Source organism: Taudactylus pleione, unplaced genomic scaffold (genome assembly GCF_031769625.1).
Source record: "Taudactylus pleione unplaced genomic scaffold, aTauple2 ptg000109l, whole genome shotgun sequence".
NCBI classification, from domain to species: Eukaryota; Metazoa; Chordata; class Amphibia; order Anura; family Myobatrachidae; genus Taudactylus; species Taudactylus pleione.
This window is the reverse complement of record NW_028284511.1, coordinates 4,061,976-4,082,528: the sequence shown is the minus strand read 5'-3', so window position 1 is coordinate 4,082,528 and position 20,553 is coordinate 4,061,976. Positions and strand designations below refer to the sequence as shown.

General features: G+C 37.8%; 1 protein-coding gene across 1 annotated transcript in view; it reads left to right on the top strand.

Moving 5' to 3' along the window:
• Window positions 1–20,553, top strand: part of LOC148525219 (uncharacterized) — a 135,565-nt gene that overhangs the window by 72,734 nt on the left and 42,278 nt on the right. The window contains exons 28-29 of the mRNA XM_088471029.1: window positions 924–967; window positions 11,765–20,553. Coding sequence (XP_088327155.1) covers window positions 924–967; window positions 11,765–20,553 — 8,833 coding nt within the window. The remainder of the gene's footprint in view (window positions 1–923; window positions 968–11,764) is intronic.

Sequence of the window (20,553 nt, the reverse complement as noted above, 5' to 3'; positions counted from 1 at the left end):
CTGCTATGGGAACAGCGCACTCCGGGTCACGAAGACCTGGAGTGCGCTGCTAGCCGGCCGATTGGTCCGGCTTCAGTGGCGCTTGGAGATGACGTCATCTCCAAGCGTCCACTTTCACTCCACAAAAGCTGGGTCTATGCAGACCCGACTGCGGTGTGAGCGGCGCTGACTTGGGAATATCCCGAGTCAGCGCTGGCAAAATTCCGGGTCTGATCCGGATAGGAACTTTGTTCCAACTCCGGGTCAGACCCGGAATTTAGGTGGAAAAGGGGTATAATAGAGGGACTGACCCTGTCACTCTAAACATTCTGTCATTTCTTTTTCTGTATTTGTCTATTTAAGGTATTTTCCATATACACTAGTCTGTTTTGCTTCTTTATTTTTTCTTTTAAAGTCCTGTGTGTGATTTTTTTGTGAGTGTTGTGTGATTGTGTGTTTGTATTTACATTTTTGTTTGTTAATTTCTGTTAAAGACCAATGAAGTCAATTAATCTTGCTTCTCAAACTCAATTAATGTACCTGCTGGTTCAGCATTCATGCCTGTCTGAGCCTGGTTATTTTTTGGGTGGTTTTGTGGTGGGTTTGGCCTTAGTAAATCAGCGGGTTTCAAAACAGACAGGATTTAGAACCAGCTGCTTAGTAAATTTAGCCCTAAAGTGGTTACAGCAGTGTGCAATTCAGAATCAGCTCCAGAATGTGCAGTGTATACAGGAGCACATCCACCCCAGTCCTGAACAACAAGGACTACTTTCAAAACATTTTTTTCACATAGTAAAATACAGGTAAAGTCTGCAAAGAAATATAGGTGTTAAGGGTTGCTAGCAGTATGATTCTGATAGTATACTGTATGCGATCAGATTACAGATGTCAAAAGAAAAATGTATTATTATAATGCTATTCATACTTACTTTTATATTTTTCAGTGAGTGTTCCATAGACGGTATAAGATGCCAATATGACAGCACAGGTATTTATGTATATAGTTCTTCATATACTTTCATTGTTTACAGGTGATATTTAGAGTATGCCAAGTAAGCAAAATCAAATACAGATGGAATTGAGTTTACTGCAGGGAATGGCGCATCATGGCTATTGCTGGCCACATTCATATACAGCCGCATACATGTCTGAGGGCCTCATTTATAAATGAGAATTATCACTCATAACGAGTGATAAAACTCACTGCATATGGTAAATGGGGCTCAAGCCAATCAGCTCCCAGCTGTCATTTTTCAAACAGATGACAGATGGGAGCTGATTGGCTGGAGCACCATTGATCAAATGCAGCTGGTTTTATCACTCATTGTGAGTGATAAACCTTATTGATAAATGAGGTCCTGAGTCTTTTAAAGCTGTAGTGTCTGTGACATCCATGCGTATGAATGTGTAAGGACTGAGATGCCCACTTCAAGTATCTTAAGACACTGCAATTGTGTTTGATGAGTCTTTAGATGCCACCAAGGGTTGCACTAATGAAACATGCTGCTGCCTTATGCTAGGTGCTGATTCTCCATCTGAGTTTGGCCTCCAATGAGAGTGATTAAGTGTCTTTGTACAAAACCACTGTCTGCGTCATGCCCATGGCACTCTCGTAACACACCCATAAGGTGCAGTATCTGATAAACCACCACCCTTCTACCTTCTAGGAACACCCAATACATTTCTGATACATTTCAGAACACCATGCATCTGGATCAGTAATGCGATCTGTGCGCTAACAATTGGGATGCATGCACGGTGCGACTTAGACGCATGCACAGTAGAAAAACATCACTCCACTGCACATGACATTGGCAGAAGGTTATGAATCCGGTCTACATACAGACAGAACAATTATCTGCTATTGGTATACACTGTCAGATAATTATTTTGTCTGTCTAATGCATGATAAGTGATGCTTAGTCATGGCCATCATCCCGTTCAGCCTGCTTATATGTATGGAAAATAAATAGCAAAGGAAAAGGCGGAATACATAAGAAGGATAGAGATGGCAGTGTAGAGCAATGCATTCAACCTGCTGTATTTGGTTGTACAATAGTTGAGGAAACCATCCATTCACTTACTTTGCTGGGATTTAATTGACTGACCCTATGTATCTAAGTGCCCTTGGCCAGGAATCATTATTTCACTTAGCAATATGCATTGACAAACTGGATTGTGTGCAATGCCTGGCAAAGATGGTGCAAGGTCTTTTTAAAGAAACCTTCTCTTTAATGAATATTCTAGCTACAGTAGGTTCCCTTCATCTGCTTTCTGTATTGGTCCTTAACTGGAGAGATTCTGATTCTGAGTGCTTTTCACATGAAGAATGTTAGTTAACAAACCAAAGATACAAAGAAGAAGAAAAAAGTTTTGTCCTTTAGGCGGCGCACACAGATTTGTTTCTTAATTTACAAAAAAAACCTTAACATTTATTGGGTATACTTTAAGAATGCCCTTTATCTCTAGGACATAAGCCAGCAAAATAGAATTCAGAAGTAGTGATAGGAAATGTGATGAAAAATAGGACCATTTCCCACATAGCTTGTTTCGCTCAAAGTAAGCAAAAGATTTGCCTTGAGAAAGCCTACTTTCAGCGAAACGCGCATCAGCATGCCAGCGCTGCCTGTCTATCAAATTAATAAGTTGTAATACCAACTAAGAATGTGAATATATTAACAAGCTATGTAGGAAATGGTTAGACTATCAAATCTACAAACTTGGATTGAATAGAATGCTACAATACTGTTACAATGTTTCCTCTCTGAATACTCTGATAATAGTTACTGGAGAAAGCACATGCAGATTGAGAAAAACTTTGTAGGGATAATATGGTATAATTTGATGGATATCAGTTTGTTTAAAGGGACTTTGATACAAATAAGCCCTTTAATAAATCTTTTCCAAATGAATACAATTTGGTAACAGTGCAACAATGTATCTCTTCTGAAATGTTTAGATAGTGGCAATGGGAAAATGAACACCATCTCCAGTGAGAAATAACAATAATGCACACTAATTTGGAATAATTATAAACTAACCACGGACTGTAAATGTGATATACATACATATCATTGGGGGTAAAGGCAGGATAGGAGATTCTGAACAGAATTTAAAAGCCAAAATTATATATAATAATATCATGTGGTCAGAGGAAGAAGACCAATTAAGCCTCTGAATTTCAATAAATGCTAAATTTAATTGCAATAACATAATTAATAAGTGGAGCATATTTCCAGATTTATTACAATAAATAGTATACCATACTGGAATAGGTGGAATATATGTTATTAATATATTGATTGAAGGAGTCAGGATATCTGTGAGGATTCCGATATACTAGGCTTTACTTTTACCTGTTAAGATTGGATATTGTGCATTCATTAGTTTCCGTATGACCGACTTGAATAGTAAATTATATCATTCCCATTTTCTCATTATCTATGTGACCTAAGGTCTAACCTTAATATCTTTCTATATACCATGTAGCAATAACAACACAGACACATAGCAGGGTCAATTTTATTTTATTGCACACTCTTCATCACATTTCCTATAACTACTTCTCAATTTTTTAACCTCTATTTGTCACGACCAGGGTTTCTCGGCATGGTGGTAGATGGGTATTATCTGTGAGTTCACTGTGGCAGTGGGCATCTGGTGGTGGTGCTGGTGTGTGGCAAGGGGCATTGGCTGTGCATGGTTCTGCATGGGCATGCTGTCATGTTGGGCTGGTGAGGCCTGGCAGTGCTTCCGTTCGGCATGGGCGCCGCCATCTTGCCTCCGGCCATGTGATTTGCTCGCCCAATCCTGGTTTGTCACATGCTCTCTCTGGCCAGTCACGGCACAGCACTTGGTATTTAGGAAGGTTCAGAGCCTCACTTTATTGCCAGCTGAGCATAGCTGAGAGAGAGTTCCCTGTGCTCACCACCTGTTACCTGTGATACGCTACCTGCCTGCCTGCTTGTCTGCTCCAACCCTGCTGGACTACCCTGCATCCTCCATTACCTTCCCCTTGCCTGAGTACATGAGTCCTGCTGTTCACCCTGCACCTTGCCTCCACTGACACTCTGCTGCATATTTCTTCCTCAGTCTGCATTCTCCATTAATCAGTCAGCACCTGGACAGTTCCCCTTCCCTGCTACTACCTGGACATTTTTTATTAACCAGTCACTACCTGGACATTTTCCATTGCCTGTCACTAACTGGACTTTCTCCTATTTGCCTCACTACAGCTCCCAAGAGCACTTTAGTGCTATACCCGGACTTTCTGTTTTACAACATTCATGTCTATTAAGCCACTCATTAAAAACTCCACATTTACTTTTACCTACTTCAGTGTCTGTTCCTATTACAACCCCGGGTCCACAACAAAACCAGAACCTCACACTATTTTGCTGACTTATGTCTTAAAGATAAAGGACATTCTTAAAGTATACCCAATAAATGTTAACTTTTAATTGTAAATTAAGAAACAAATCTGTGTGCGCTGCCTAAAGGACAAAACCTTTTTGTTCTTCTTTGTATCTTTGACGTATTACTACTCTTTCCTTGGTAGCACCCCTGAATGAAATCACAATCTATTTATGATATCAATACAGGGTTATTCTAATCATTGTTGTAGGTGTGTGCAGATGTATATATCCTTTTGTATTTGTGATTTGTTAACAAACCATTCAGGCTTTAATGATTCCTCATGTTTTGATGAGGGATCAGCAAAACAAGTATCTGTGAGGCATAGACTAAACTCAAAAAGTAGATTCCACATTACACAAAGATTATACTTTATCCCTTACTTACAGGGGGAATGGATAAATCACAAACTATTCCTAAGATGGACAACCCTACAGTCTGATTGACTAGAAGACCACAACTATTATAATTCCAATTAGGGCCAAAATATAAACTTTGATGATCTCATGTCTCTGAATGCTCTCTCTCAAGTCTTAGAAGGTGGATGCAGAATCAAAGATGACTCTGGAGTTATTGCTTCTCTCTTTTTAGTTCAGAGTTAAGTAAGATCATTAGTCAAGTGACAGACAAAAGTATTTTTCTTCCTGTTTGTAAATATGCCAAAAGCACTGGGCCCATGTTTTCGGTCTAGTTACACAGACAGAAAAGGAAATGGTGGGTGTAATACAAACAATCACTGTATCTCACGGTGCATTATTTCAGGAAAACAATCTTTGTTTACTAATAAGCTACTCACTAAGCCTTCAGACAAACAGCCTGCATGATTGGAACTCAGCTCTTACAACAGTTGGTACTGGCTGGGCAGTCTTCTCCTCTAGTGGGATCAGTGGTTCAATTCAACTTCACATTCCTGGGTGATTATAGATCAGGATTATATCATTAATCTCTGCAGAACATCATCCTGATGTTTTTTATTTACCATCCGAAGACTCTGCTTGTTTCCAAGGGTGTCATTATTCCAGTGCCAGTAGAACAAAGGGGGAATGATTTCTATTCATACCTGTTTTTTGTCCAAAAACAAATTGGACGCTTTCCCATCTTGAAATTCAAGACTCCCAACACCCATGTTTAGATAGACAGGTTCAAGACAGAATATTTGAGATGCTTAGCATAGCAGAGGACACTTTCATGATATCCGTGGATGTCATGGAGGCTTACTTGCCTGTTCCCTTCATAGAGATGCATTTAGTGCTCTGGGCCTGATTCAGAGCCGGACGCTCTGACCAGAGCGCTCGCTCTGAATCAGGGCCCTCCTACCTCAACTTGGAGCGGCCTCTTGGACGCTCGCATAGCTGTGGGTTACCACCCACAGCTTATGCGAGCATCCATGATGATGGTCGCGATGGTCAAGACCATCGCGACCATCGGGCTTGCGATGAGACCCTGCGGTAGGGTCTCACTGCCGCAAGCCCTGGAGTGATTTTGGCTCTATCAGAGCCAAAATCACTCCCATTGACATCACTAGTGATGTCAGTGGGGCCAGACCCAGACGGTAGGCGTTCCCATGGGACAGCCTCCGTATCGCAGCCACGCCCCGGCACGCCCACCAAAGGGGGTGTGCTTTCAATCAACATCGACAGCACGCCCCCTTTGGTGTGAGACCCCGAGCGACAGCTACCCCGTCGCTCGCCGGGTCTCGCACATGCGCACGACGAAGCTCTCTCCGTCGTGCGCGTGCACATTTGGGTACCATCGACCCGCCTGCGAGCGTCCTGCGCTCGCGAGTGGGTCTGAATGAGACCCTCTGTCTTTTAGTCTGGCTCCACAAGTGTTCTCAAAGATTATGGTTGACATGGCCATTCACTTGGGGTCCATAGTCATTACTGTTATCCCTTACCTGGATAATATCTTGATCAAGGCAAATTCAACGGTTTTGGAGTCCCATGTTTGTATCATCAACTACCAGAAATCAAATTGACAATACCCAGAAGCTCGTCTATATGGATTGCTGTTCACAGGATGTTTCTTACAGAGGACAAGATACATTATTTTACAAAAAAATAGTAAGTTGTCAAATGGACATGCATTCCTTTATATATGAAAATCCTGGGACACATGGTTTTGACATTCCAATTGATGCAGTTCTTGAGTGTGTTCCAGATAAAATGTGTCTAGAAATGGGAAAATCTTTTCACCAAACTAGGCATCAGTCATTCTTCAATAACACGTTGGTTTATTTTTCTGGATATTCCTTGTTACCATCTTAACAAGGCCCATCCTTTTGCCATATGAAATTGAAACAAACTGATCAAGATGGTAAATATTCATTCTCTGGATGTCCATGGTTCCATTGTGTCATCTTCTTCTAAAACAGCTTTATTAACTCAGGGACAATTTTGCTATCGGGTATTTGCAAACCTGGTTTTAACAATATGGTAGTTGAAATTGTTATTCTAAACAGAAAGGTGTTCTCTGATTTAAAGTTGCATGTAAGTTGGTTTAGTGGACATATAACAGGATTTTTGCTGTGCACATGCATCTGAGTTGAGCATATGTCATTTTAAGCATTTATGGATGTATCAAAGTCAAGCGCATCTCAGCTGCTACTCCACTTGCCACTGAATAAATGTAACTGTGCAGCAACTGGATGTTCTCACATAGGCTAAGTTTTTTCAAAAGAATGTCAGCAGCATGTATGCATTTTTGGGGTATATTCAGATTTGTGCATATATAGAGATTATCTGATTTCAGATGGATCTCTTGCACCAGCTTCAGAGCTGGTACAAATCATCACTAATAATTATGAAAGTTACTTCCACAACTAGATGGATAAGAGCAGTGCAGTCACATTGATGTGGCCAACTCTGAATACGGGTGAAGATCCATGTTTACTTCTTAAAATTTTTGTGAACAACTTTGAATCAGTTCCTTTGTTTTCTTCCAGAAGTGTGTGGCACTTTTACAGGAGTGCAGAGGTTTTTTGTAGGGTATGATGCATTTGTAACTCCCATGCACACGTTCAGCTCTCCACTAGTCCCAGCACTTGATGCAGTTTTGTACATGAAAAATGGTATTGCCCTTGACTATTTCCAATGCTTGATGCTCGATCTTACAAGTCTTCCAATTTGAATGTACATAAGTATAGGGCCATTTCAATCTAACGTGGGTTTTAGGTTTAATTTAGATCAGGAAATTGTCTCTTCACTCATTGGATGTTGTTAGGCATTGAAGATTTATTTCAGGACACTAAAGTTTTGGAAATTGACAATCTTCTAGAGATCTATGATGCCCATAAAAGAGGTTTTGTCTGTGTGAAAACTGATAATAGCTAATTGGATTGCTTCTGTGATTCAGCATACATATATTGGGGTATAAAGACCTGTTCCTTACACTGTAAAGGCAAAGTCAACCTGATAACTGAGCGCCATGTGGTTGCTGCAGCATGGAGCCTTGGTACAGCATGGAGCCTTGGTACAGCATGGAGCCTTGGTTCAGCAGCTGTTTCAGATCCGAGTGATTGAAAGACAAAATGGGATATTTATAGTGACTTTAAATAATTTTTATCTGAAACCAGTGGGGGACATTGAGCACCCACCGATTTCCATTTTAGTTTGATTTTAAAAGTTTCTTGATTTTGGTTTTGTTTCTCTCTTCTCTTATCCTGTGGAGCTTGGTTAGAAAAAATAACTGATTCAGACCTGCTCGCAAGCGCTATGCGCTCGCAAGCGCTATGCGCTCGCAAGTGGGTCAACTGTTAGGCAGTGCGCACGCGCGGCGTGCGTGAGCCCCGGAGCGAGGGCAAAAAGTACTCGCTCCGATGTTTGCATCCAAAAGGGGCAGTTGTTGATGTTGTTCGAGAGCTCGCCCCATTTGGAAGGTGGGAAGGGGGGGTGGCTGGGCAAATGGAGGCGTTCCTGCAGGAACAAATAGATAAATGTAAAAATTAGCGCAATCTAAAAAATCAACAATTTAATAAGTAAATACCTTGAATTAAAAATAATAAAAAAAAGTTAATAAAACAAGTTAATAAATAAGTGCAGTGGCAGATAAATTAAATATAAAAAAGATTTTAATATCTATACGAATACATAAAAAACACATACACATGTGACTTTCATTGAAATTATTGGCAATAGATTGGTTAGAAACAACCCAAATGATGAAGGTTCAATAATAAAGGTTCAAAGAAACCATATAGTGTATGGTGCGCACATGCCTCGGAAGGCTGATAAATAGCACGCTGGAATGTTTGAAATAATCTTAACCTAACCTGCAGGTAGGCGGAAGCCGTGGAAATGTCCAATTGATGGCTGTATTCCTTTGCACAGGTGGTATCCCTTGGTGTCTTGGAAAATATAAGCAACTTCGTGCAATCCTGTTCAGGGGTTCCAATTAGTCCTGTGATCTTACAACTCAGTGATTTCGGACAAGCCGGGTGCTTGATGTTCGAGATAAAGCTCCAAAGCGTGCTGAGGTCAGTCCTCCGGGTTCTATGTGCAGAGAAGGAGGTGCCTCATTTTGCCTGCCTGCAGGTTAGGTTAAGACTATTCCAAGCATTCCAGCATGCTATTTATCAGCCTTCTGAGGCATGTGCGCACCATACACTATATGGTTTCTTTGAACCTTTATTATTGAACCTTCAGCATTTGGGTTTTTTATAACCAATCTATTGCCAATAATTTCCATGAAAGTCACATGTGTATGTGTTTTTTTATGTATTCGTATAGATATTAAAATCTTTTTTATATTTAATTTATCTGCCACTGCACTTATTTATTAACTTTTTTTATTAACTTTTTTGTTATTTTTAATTCATGGTATTTACTTATTTAATTGTTGATTTTTTAGATTGCGCTAATTTTTACATTTATCTATTTGTTATATCTAATCAGATGACCTCTGATTTCTGTTAGCAGCATCTTCATATTTACATTTCTGTGACATTTCTTCATGGGACTAATAGCGCAGTCCTTGCTTCTTCTTTTTAGAAGTTCCTGCAGGAACGCCTGCCGTTTGTGGGCGGCCCTACTGACATCACTCGTGATGTCAGTAGGTGGAATTCCTGCTCTATTAGAGCAGGAAGTCCACTGGGGCTTGTGGCAACGAGACCCTATTGCAAGGATCTCATCGCAAGCCCGATGGTCGCGATGGTCTTGACCATTGTGACCATCACCTGGCCGCCCGCTAAAGCTGTGGGTGGTCACCCACAGCTTAGCGAGTGGCCAGGAGGCCGGCTCAGAAAAAACAAGCGGCCGCCCTGATTCAGAGCGAGCGCTCGCTTTTTGCGAGCGCCTCTGAATCAGGCCCTTAGTTCCCTTATGGGTGGAGATATAGAAGAGGGAGTGCAAACATATTACATTTCCAAAGTGTCAAAGTTCTAAAGGAGGCACTATGCCCAGTGGTCTAGTGTTCCCCAATGGATTCATAGAAAAGGATTTAAAGTAAAAATAAAAAACATATTACTGATTACTTATTTTACCCATAAATGCCAGAGGAGTACTACAATGCTGCTTCTTCACAATCTTAACATCAAGGTGACCAGTTCAGCTGAATAATGGCTGATACACACTAGACGATATGTTGTTAGATCAGGTCGGATCGGACGACATGACGGTAATATCATTTAGTGTGTACAATCAATGTCGCTGATGATGCGAGCTACCTTGCAGGTCCGATGGGCGACATTGTGAGGGAGGGCCATGATTCCGAATGCAGCATGGCCCCCGCTGTCGCAATGTTGCTCCCGACTTCGGCAAGTGTGTATGCAGCACTTGCTGATGCTGGGTCCCATCACATGACAGGTCGGCTGGGTACATATCGTTAAATGTGTACCCTGCTTAATACAACAGCATATACTGCACCATAAATGGCAGCAAGGAGGTTAGCCAATTATCAGGTAATGCAAACATACACAAACCAATGAGTTAAAGTAAACAGTGTATATAAGATCTCAAAGACTGATATACTAGTGCAAATTGCTGATGATTGAATCCCATCCCAGCATGTGGATTTGCTATTTCATTGCTAGGTATGAACACCAGCAATAGCCCCATGCCACACAGTCCCTTTGAGCTTAAAACATTTGTGCTGGGAACTGCTGTTATTTAGCAAGGACTTTTTGAATAACAGATACAAAAGAAGAAACTTTTTTTTTTTGGGGGGGGGGGCACTAATGGTATATCCACTGCTGCACTTAACACAACAGGGCCTGGTCCCCTGCAACAAAAAGACCAAAAAAAAATATATCTATTAAGTGTGCTGTCAAAGGATGCTGTATATATTTATAAAATGTATTATTATAAGCAACAATCTTAAAAACCAATAAAATACAAACATTTTTGTGGAAGCCAGCAATGATTAATTTTCACCTTAACATAATATACTTTATAATATGTAGCAACCTGTGGCCACAGGACAATAATCATATATGCATGCTTGAATGTATGAATGCTATAATATCCAACAGATGAAAACGGCATACTTTAACTCTTTTAGAAAAAGTTAATAAAAGTACAACTGGAAGTTATCAAAATGTGTCTCATTAAAACTAACAGTAATGGTTGGGTCTTTCCTGTAACCCTGAACAGCCAAACAATTCAAGATTGAATAGGCTGTTCTCTTACCTGATCAACCATAAGAATGACTAGGATAAAGGTTATGGTGCCAGAACCTGGGAGGAGGGCACTACTAAGATGTTACCAGAGAAATGAATTGATGACCTAATTCATTCCATGTTGAAAGCACCCATGCAGCTTAATTAAAGACGTTTGTTCTTTATCCAGTCATCCCAAGGTGGTGTTGAAGGAAGTTCCTGCGGTGATGTGACAATGTAACTTATTGATAACACATTTATGCACATTGCACTACAATGCCATCTGGGTAGTCTGAATTGCTAAAGTATATTCAATCGTTTTTAGAGTCTTCCTCTCATTTCAAGAAGTAAATGTCTTATTTACACTCCACAAACATCATTAGATGACAAAATCAAACATCTTAGTTGTATAACCTTCATAACCTGCACATGTGCAATATGAATTGTGATTTCCTGAGCACACATTCAGTATGCACCGCACTCTGTGTATAGCAGCAATACAGAGGGTGCTACAAGTGTATTAGCCTAGGACATCTGGAAGCCTTAATCAGCCCCTCAAATAAACACTTTCAGCCCTTAGCAGACCACCTAAATAATCCCAGAAACATGAAATGTTATTTTTATATTTTGATTCAAAACTATGCGCAGTTGCATAAAAATAAGAATGTGATGTCACACAACAGATAACAGTGTAAAAATCATTGTTAAGTTTCTACTGAGAAATGAAACAAAAATCTTATAAACATGGAAATATATTGACTAATTTAATTTCCTTTCTAGCTTGTCGCTGTGAATATAATGGAAAACTATACAACTATACAGAAGTAATTCCAAGTTCAAGTGATGAACATGAAAAATGCACGCAAAGGAAGTGTGATTTGAATGGAGAAATTATTGAAATCAAAAACATCTGTCAGATGACAACAGTCATTTCTTTACCTCAGGAGATCACTGATAAACCTTATATAGTAATAGACTCTTCATTCACTGTCAGAACCTCCACCTTTCCATCAATTACAACCAAAGAGTCTTCCAGTGCCTCAACAACATTTACATACTCCATGTCACCGAACACACCAAATACTAGTTTTAAACCATCAACATCAGCACCATTATTTAAATCTACATACCAAATACCTCTAAGAACAGAGACAAGCCCAGTAACATTACCATTATCAGTGCCACCTAGAACTTATACTTATCTAACAAAAATACCTACAAGTAAAACTACTATTCCTAATTATTCACAGAAAACAACAAGAAACATTATAGATATATCAAGTATCTTAACAACTTTGAGTACAACAAAAGAAAAATATATTTCTAAGACCGTGGATTCAAAAAGTACTTCTAATTCTCAAAAAAATGATACTATAAGTGGAACTTCCACTCAGTCACCACCTTTGACTTCAGCCCCTGCTACATCTTCTGTGTCATTATCTACACCAAAAAGTACAAATATTCCATCAACATCCACCAAAATCTCTATTGGAACAACCACCTATCCTACAACACTAGGAAGAACTTTAGAATCAATAAGAACGTCCAGTAAAACAACATCAACTTCAACAATTACTAGCAGTCCTAAATCTTGTTTCAAGTGTCATTGGACAGAGTGGATCAATACAAACTATCCAACATCTGAAAAAAATGGAGGAGACCAAGAGAACTTTGAAATAGCAGAACGTAATGGAATAAATGTGTGCAGAGATAAAAAATATATCCAGGATATTGAATGCAGAGCTAGCTCATATCCTAATAAACCAATTGAAGAGCTAAATCAACCTATTAGCTGTGATATTGAAACAGGTTTACAGTGTAAAAACAAGGATATATTCGGACCATGGAAGATGTGCTACAATTATGAGATACGATACCACTGTTGTGATGTGATTTATGATTGTTTTTCTTCTACATCCACTACAACATTTATACTTCCAATGAAATCCACAAGTCATTATCCATCACTTAAAACAACAAAAGTCACTACTGAGATCTCAAATAGCTCACCATCTTCAGGCATTGCAACAACTACATTTCCAGTTTCTTCTGCAGAATCATTTTCACAATTTACAAATTCTGTTTTTACAACTTCAAATTTAAAAAGTAGTTCTAATTCTATAATAACTAGTACTATTAGTGGATCTTCCAATCGGTCACCACCTTTGACTTCAGCCCCTGCTACATCTTCTGTGTCATTATCTACACCAAAAAGTACAAATATTCCATCAAAATCCACCAAAATCTCTATTGGAACAATCACCTATCCTACAACACTAGGAAGAACTTCAGAATCAATAAGAATGTCCAGTAAAACATCTTCAACTTCAACAATTGGTAGCAGTCCTAAATCTTGTTTTAAGTGTCATTGGACAGAGTGGATCGATACAAACTATCCAACATCTGAAAAAAATGGAGGAGACCAAGAGAACTTTGAAATAGCAGAACGTAATGGAATAAATGTGTGCAGAGATAAAAAATATATCCAGGATATTGAATGCAGAGCTAGCTCATATCCTAATAAACCAATTGAAGAGCTAAGTCAACCTATTAGCTGTGATATTGAAACAGGTTTACAGTGTAAAAACAAGGATATATTGGGACCATGGAAGATGTGCTACAATTATGAGATACGATACCACTGTTGTGATGTGATATATGATTGTTTTTCTTCTACATCCACTACAACATCTATACTGCCAATGAAATCCACAAGTCATTATCCATCACTTAAAACAACAAAAGTCACTACTGAGATCTCAAATAGCTCACCATCTTCAGGCATTGCAACAACTACATTTCCAGTTTCTTCTGCAGAATCATTTTCACAATTTACAAATTCTGTTTTTACAACTTCAAATTTAAAAAGTAATTCTAATTCTATAATAACTAGTACTATTAGTGGATCTTCCAATCGGTCACCACCTTTGACTTCAGCCCCTGCTACATCTTCTGTGTCATTATCTACACCAAAAAGTACAAATATTCCATCAAAATTCACCAAAATCTCTATTGGAACAATCACCCATCCTACAACACTAGGAAGAACTTCAGAATCAATAAGAATGTCCAGTAAAACATCTTCAACTTCAACAATTGGTAGCAGTCCTAAATCTTGTTTTAAGTGTCATTGGACAGAGTGGATCGATACAAACTATCCAACATCTGAAAAAAATGGAGGAGACCAAGAGAACTTTGAAATAGCAGAACGTAATGGAATAAATGTGTGCAGAGATAAAAAATATATCCAGGATATTGAATGCAGAGCTACCTCATATCCTAATAAACCAATTAAAGAGCTAAGTCAACCTATTAGCTGTGATATTGAAACAGGTTTACAGTGTAAAAACAAGGATATATTGGGACCATGGAAGATGTGCTACAATTATGAGATACGATACCACTGTTGTGATGTGATATATGATTGTTTTTCTTCTACATCCACTACAACATCTATACTGCCAATGAAATCCACAAGTCATTATCCATCACTTAAAACAACAAAAGTCACTACTAAGATCTCAAATAGCTCACCATCTTCAGGCATTGCAACAACTACATTTCCAGTTTCTTCTGCAGAATCATTTTCACAATTTACAAATTCTGCTTTTACAACTTCAAATTTAAAAAGTAGTTCTAATTCTATAATAACTAGTACTATTAGTGGGTCTGCCAATCGGTCACCACCTTTGACTTCAGCCCCTGCTACATCTTCTGTGTCATTATCTACACCAAAAAGTACAAATATTCCATCAAAATCCACCAAAATCTCTATTGGAACAATCACCTATCCTACAACACTAGGAAGAACTTCAGAATCAATAAGAATGTCCAGTAAAATATCTTCAACTTCAACAATTGGTAGCAGTCCTAAATCTTGTTTTAAGTGTCATTGGACAGAGTGGATCGATACAAACTATCCAACATCTGAAAAAAATGGAGGAGACCAAGAGAACTTTGAAATAGCAGAACATAATGGAATAAATGTGTGCAGAGATAAAAAATATGTCCAGGATATTGAATGCAGAGCTAGCTCATATCCTAATAAACCAATTGAAGAGCTAAATCAACCTATTAGCTGTGATATTGAAACAGGTTTACAGTGTAAAAACAAGGATATATTGGGACCATGGAAGATGTGTTACAATTATGAAATACGATACCACTGTTGTGATGTGATTTACGATTGTTTTTCTTCTACATCCACTACAACATCTATACTGCCAATGAAATCCACAAGTCATTATCCATCACTTAAAACAACAAAAGTCACTACTGAGATCTCAAATAGCTCACCATCTTCAGGCATTGCAACAACTACATTTCCAGTTTCTTCTGCAGAATCATTTTCACAATTTACAAATTCTGTTTTTACAACTTCAAATTTAAAAAGTAGTTCTAATTCTATAATAACTAGTACTATTAGTGGATCTTCCAATCGGTCACCACCTTTGACTTCAGCCCCTGCTACATCTTCTGTGTCATTATCTACACCAAAAAGTACAAATATTCCATCAAAATCCACCAAAATCTCTATTGGAACAATCACCTATCCTACAACACTAGGAAGAACTTCAGAATCAATAAGAATGTCCAGTAAAACATCTTCAACTTCAACAATTGGTAGCAGTCCTAAATCTTGTTTTAAGTGTCATTGGACAGAGTGGATCGATACAAACTATCCAACATCTGAAAAAAATGGAGGAGACCAAGAGAACTTTGAAATAGCAGAACGTAATGGAATAAATGTGTGCAGAGATAAAAAATATATCCAGGATATTGAATGCAGAGCTACCTCATATCCTAATAAACCAATTAAAGAGCTAAGTCAACCTATTAGCTGTGATATTGAAACAGGTTTACAGTGTAAAAACAAGGATATATTGGGACCATGGAAGATGTGCTATAATTATGAGATACGATACCACTGTTGTGATGTGATATATGATTGTTTTTCTTCTACATCCACTACAACATCTATACTGCCAATGAAATCCACAAGTCATTATCCATCACTTAAAACAACAAAAGTCACTACTAAGATCTCAAATAGCTCACCATCTTCAGGCATTGCAACAACTACATTTCCAGTTTCTTCTGCAGAATCATTTTCACAATTTACAAATTCTGTTTTTACAACTTCAAATTTAAAAAGTAGTTCTAATTCTATAATAACTAGTACTATTAGTGGATCTTCCAATCGGTCACCACCTTTGACTTCAGCCCCTGCTACATCTTTTGTGTCATTATCTACACCAAAAAGTACAAATATTCCATCAAAATCCACCAAAATCTCTATTGGAACAATCACCTATCCTACAACACTAGGAAGAACTTCAGAATCAATAAGAATGTCCAGTAAAACATCTTCAACTTCAACAATTGGTAGCAGTCCTAAATCTTGTTTTAAGTGTCATTGGACAGAGTGGATCGATACAAACTATCCAACATCTGAAAAAAATGGAGGAGACCAAGAGAACTTTGAAATAGCAGAACGTAATGGAATAAATGTGTGCAGAGATAAAAAATATGTCCAGGATATTGAATGCAGAGCTAGCTCATATCCTAATAAACCAATTGAAGAGCTAAATCAACCTATTAGCTGTGATATTGAAACAGGTTTACAGTGTAAAAACAAGGATATATTGGGACCATGGAAGATGTGCTACAATTATGAGATACGATACCACTGTTGTGATGTGATTTATGATTGTTTTTCTTCTACATCCACTACTACATTTATACTGCCAATGAAATCCACAAGTCATTATCCATCACTTAAAACAACAAAAGTCACTACTGAGATCTCAAATAGCTCACCATCTATAGGCATTGCAACAACTACATTTCCAGTTTCTTCTGCAGAATCATTTTCACAATTTACAAATTCTGTTTTTACAACTTCAAATTTAAAAAGTAGTTCTAATTCTATAATAACTAGTACTATTAGTGGATCTTCCAATCGGTCACCACCTTTGACTTCAGCCCCTGCTACATCTTCTGTGTCATTATCTACACCAAAAAGTACAAATATTCCATCAAAATCCACCAAAATCTCTATTGGAACAATCACCTATCCTACAACACTAGGAAGAACTTCAGAATCAATAAGAATGTCCAGTAAAACATCTTCAACTTCAACAATTGGTAGCAGTCCTAAATCTTGTTTTAAGTGTCATTGGACAGAGTGGATCGATACAAACTATCCAACATCTGAAAAAAATGGAGGAGACCAAGAGAACTTTGAAATAGCAGAACGTAATGGAATAAATGTGTGCAGAGATAAAAAATATGTCCAGGATATTGAATGCAGAGCTAGCTCATATCCTAATAAACCAATTGAAGAGCTAAATCAACCTATTAGCTGTGATATTGAAACAGGTTTACAGTGTAAAAACAAGGATATATTGGGACCATGGAAGATGTGCTACAATTATGAGATACGATACCACTGTTGTGATGTGATTTATGATTGTTTTTCTTCTACATCCACTACAACATCTATACTGCCAATGAAATCCACAAGTCATTATCCATCACTTAAAACAACAAAAGTCACTACTGAGATCTCAAATAGCTCACCATCTTCAGGCATTGCAACAACTACATTTCCAGTTTCTTCTGCAGAATCATTTTCACAATTTACAAATTCTGCTTTTACAACTTCAAATTTAAAAAGTAGTTCTAATTCTATAATAACTAGTACTATTAGTGGATCTTCCAATCGGTCACCACCTTTGACTTCAGCCCCTGCTACATCTTCTGTGTCATTATCTACACCAAAAAGTACAAATATTCCATCAAAATCCACCAAAATCTCTATTGGAACAATCACCTATCCTACAACACTAGGAAGAACTTCAGAATCAATAAGAATGTCCAGTAAAATATCTTCAACTTCAACAATTGGTAGCAGTCCTAAATCTTGTTTTAAGTGTCATTGGACAGAGTGGATCGATACAAACTATCCAACATCTGAAAAAAATGGAGGAGACCAAGAGAACTTTGAAATAGCAGAACATAATGGAATAAATGTGTGCAGAGATAAAAAATATGTCCAGGATATTGAATGCAGAGCTAGCTCATATCCTAATAAACCAATTGAAGAGCTAAATCAACCTATTAGCTGTGATATTGAAACAGGTTTACAGTGTAAAAACAAGGATATATTGGGACCATGGAAGATGTGTTACAATTATGAAATACGATACCACTGTTGTGATGTGATTTACGATTGTTTTTCTTCTACATCCACTACAACATCTATACTGCCAATGAAATCCACAAGTCATTATCCATCACTTAAAACAACAAAAGTCACTACTGAGATCTCAAATAGCTCACCATCTTCAGGCATTGCAACAACTACATTTCCAGTTTCTTCTGCAGAATCATTTTCACAATTTACAAATTCTGTTTTTACAACTTCAAATTTAAAAAGTAGTTCTAATTCTATAATAACTAGTACTATTAGTGGATCTTCCAATCAGTCACCACCTTTGACTTCAGCCCCTGCTACATCTTCTGTGTCATTATCTACACCAAAAAGTACAAATATTCCATCAAAATCCACCAAAATCTCTATTGGAACAATCACCTATCCTACAACACTAGGAAGAACTTCAGAATCAATAAGAATGTCCAGTAAAACATCTTCAACTTCAACAATTGGTAGCAGTCCTAAATCTTGTTTTAAGTGTCATTGGACAGAGTGGATCGATACAAACTATCCAACATCTGAAAAAAATGGAGGAGACCAAGAGAACTTTGAAATAGCAGAACGTAATGGAATAAATGTGTGCAGAGATAAAAAATATGTCCAGGATATTGAATGCAGAGCTAGCTCATATCCTAATAAACCAATTGAAGAGCTAAATCAACCTATTAGCTGTGATATTGAAACAGGTTTACAGTGTAAAAACAAGGATATATTGGGACCATGGAAGATGTGCTACAATTATGAGATACGATACCACTGTTGTGATGTGATTTATGATTGTTTTTCTTCTACATCCACTACAACATCTATACTGCCAATGAAATCCACAAGTCATTATCCATCACTTAAAACAACAAAAGTCACTACTGAGATCTCAAATAGCTCACCATCTTCAGGCATTGCAACAACTACATTTCCAGTTTCTTCTGCAGAATCATTTTCACAATTTACAAATTCTGCTTTTACAACTTCAAATTTAAAAAGTAGTTCTAATTCTATAATAACTAGTACTATTAGTGGATCTTCCAATCGGTCACCACCTTTGACTTCAGCCCCTGCTACATCTTCTGTGTCACTATCTACACCAAAAAGCACAAATATTCCATCAACATCCACCAAAATCTCTATTGGAACAATCACCTATCCTACAACACTAGGAGGAACTTCAGAATCAATAAGAATATCCAGTAAAACATCTTCAACTTCAACAATTGGTAGCAGTCCTAAATCTTGTTTTAAGTGTCATTGGACAGAGTGGATCGATACAAACTATCCAACATCTGAAAAAAATGGAGGAGACCAAGAGAACTTTGAAATAGCAGAACGTAATGGAATAAATGTGTGCAGAGATAAAAAATATGTCCAGGATATTGAATGCAGAGCTAGCTCATATCCTAATAAACCAATTGAAGAGCTTAATCAACCTCTTAGCTGTGATATTGAAAAAGGATTACAGTGTAAAAACAAGGATATATTGGGACCATGGAAGATGTGTTACAATTATGAAATACGATACCACTGTTGTGATGTGATTTACGATTGTTTTTCTTCTACATCCACTACAACATCTATACTGCCAATGAAATCCACAAGTCATTATCCATCACTTAAAACAACAAAAGTCACTACTGAGATCTCAAATAGCTCACCATCTTCAGGCATTGCAACAACTACATTTCCGGTTTCTTCTGCAGAATCATTTTCACAATTTACAAATTCTGTTTTTACAACTTCAAATTTAAAAAGTAGTTCTAATTCTATAATAACTAGTACTATTAGTGGAACTTCCAATCGGTCACCACCTTTGACTTCAGCCCCTGCTACATCTTCTGTGTCATTATCTACACCAAAAAGTACAAATATTCCATCAACATCCACCAAAATCTCTATTGGAACAACCACCTATCCTACAACACTAGGAAGAACTTCAGAATCATTAAGAACGTCCAGTAAAACAACATCAACTTCAACAATTACTAGCAGTCCTAAATCTTGTTTTAAGTGTCATTGGACAGAGTGGATCGATACAAACTATCCAACATCTGAAAAAAATGGAGGAGACCAAGAGAACTTTGAAATAGCAGAAGGTAATGGAATAAATGTGTGCAGAGATAAAAAATATGTCCAGGATATTGAATGCAGAGCTAGCTCATATCCTAATATACCAATTGAAGAGCTAAATCAACCTATTAGCTGTGATATTGAAACAGGTTTACAGTGTAAAAACAAGGATATATTGGGACCATGGAAGATGTGCTACAATTATCAAATACGATACCACTGTTGTGATATCATTTATATTTGTCCTACACCTGTTTTGACTCATACAGCTACTGCAATGACTGATCAT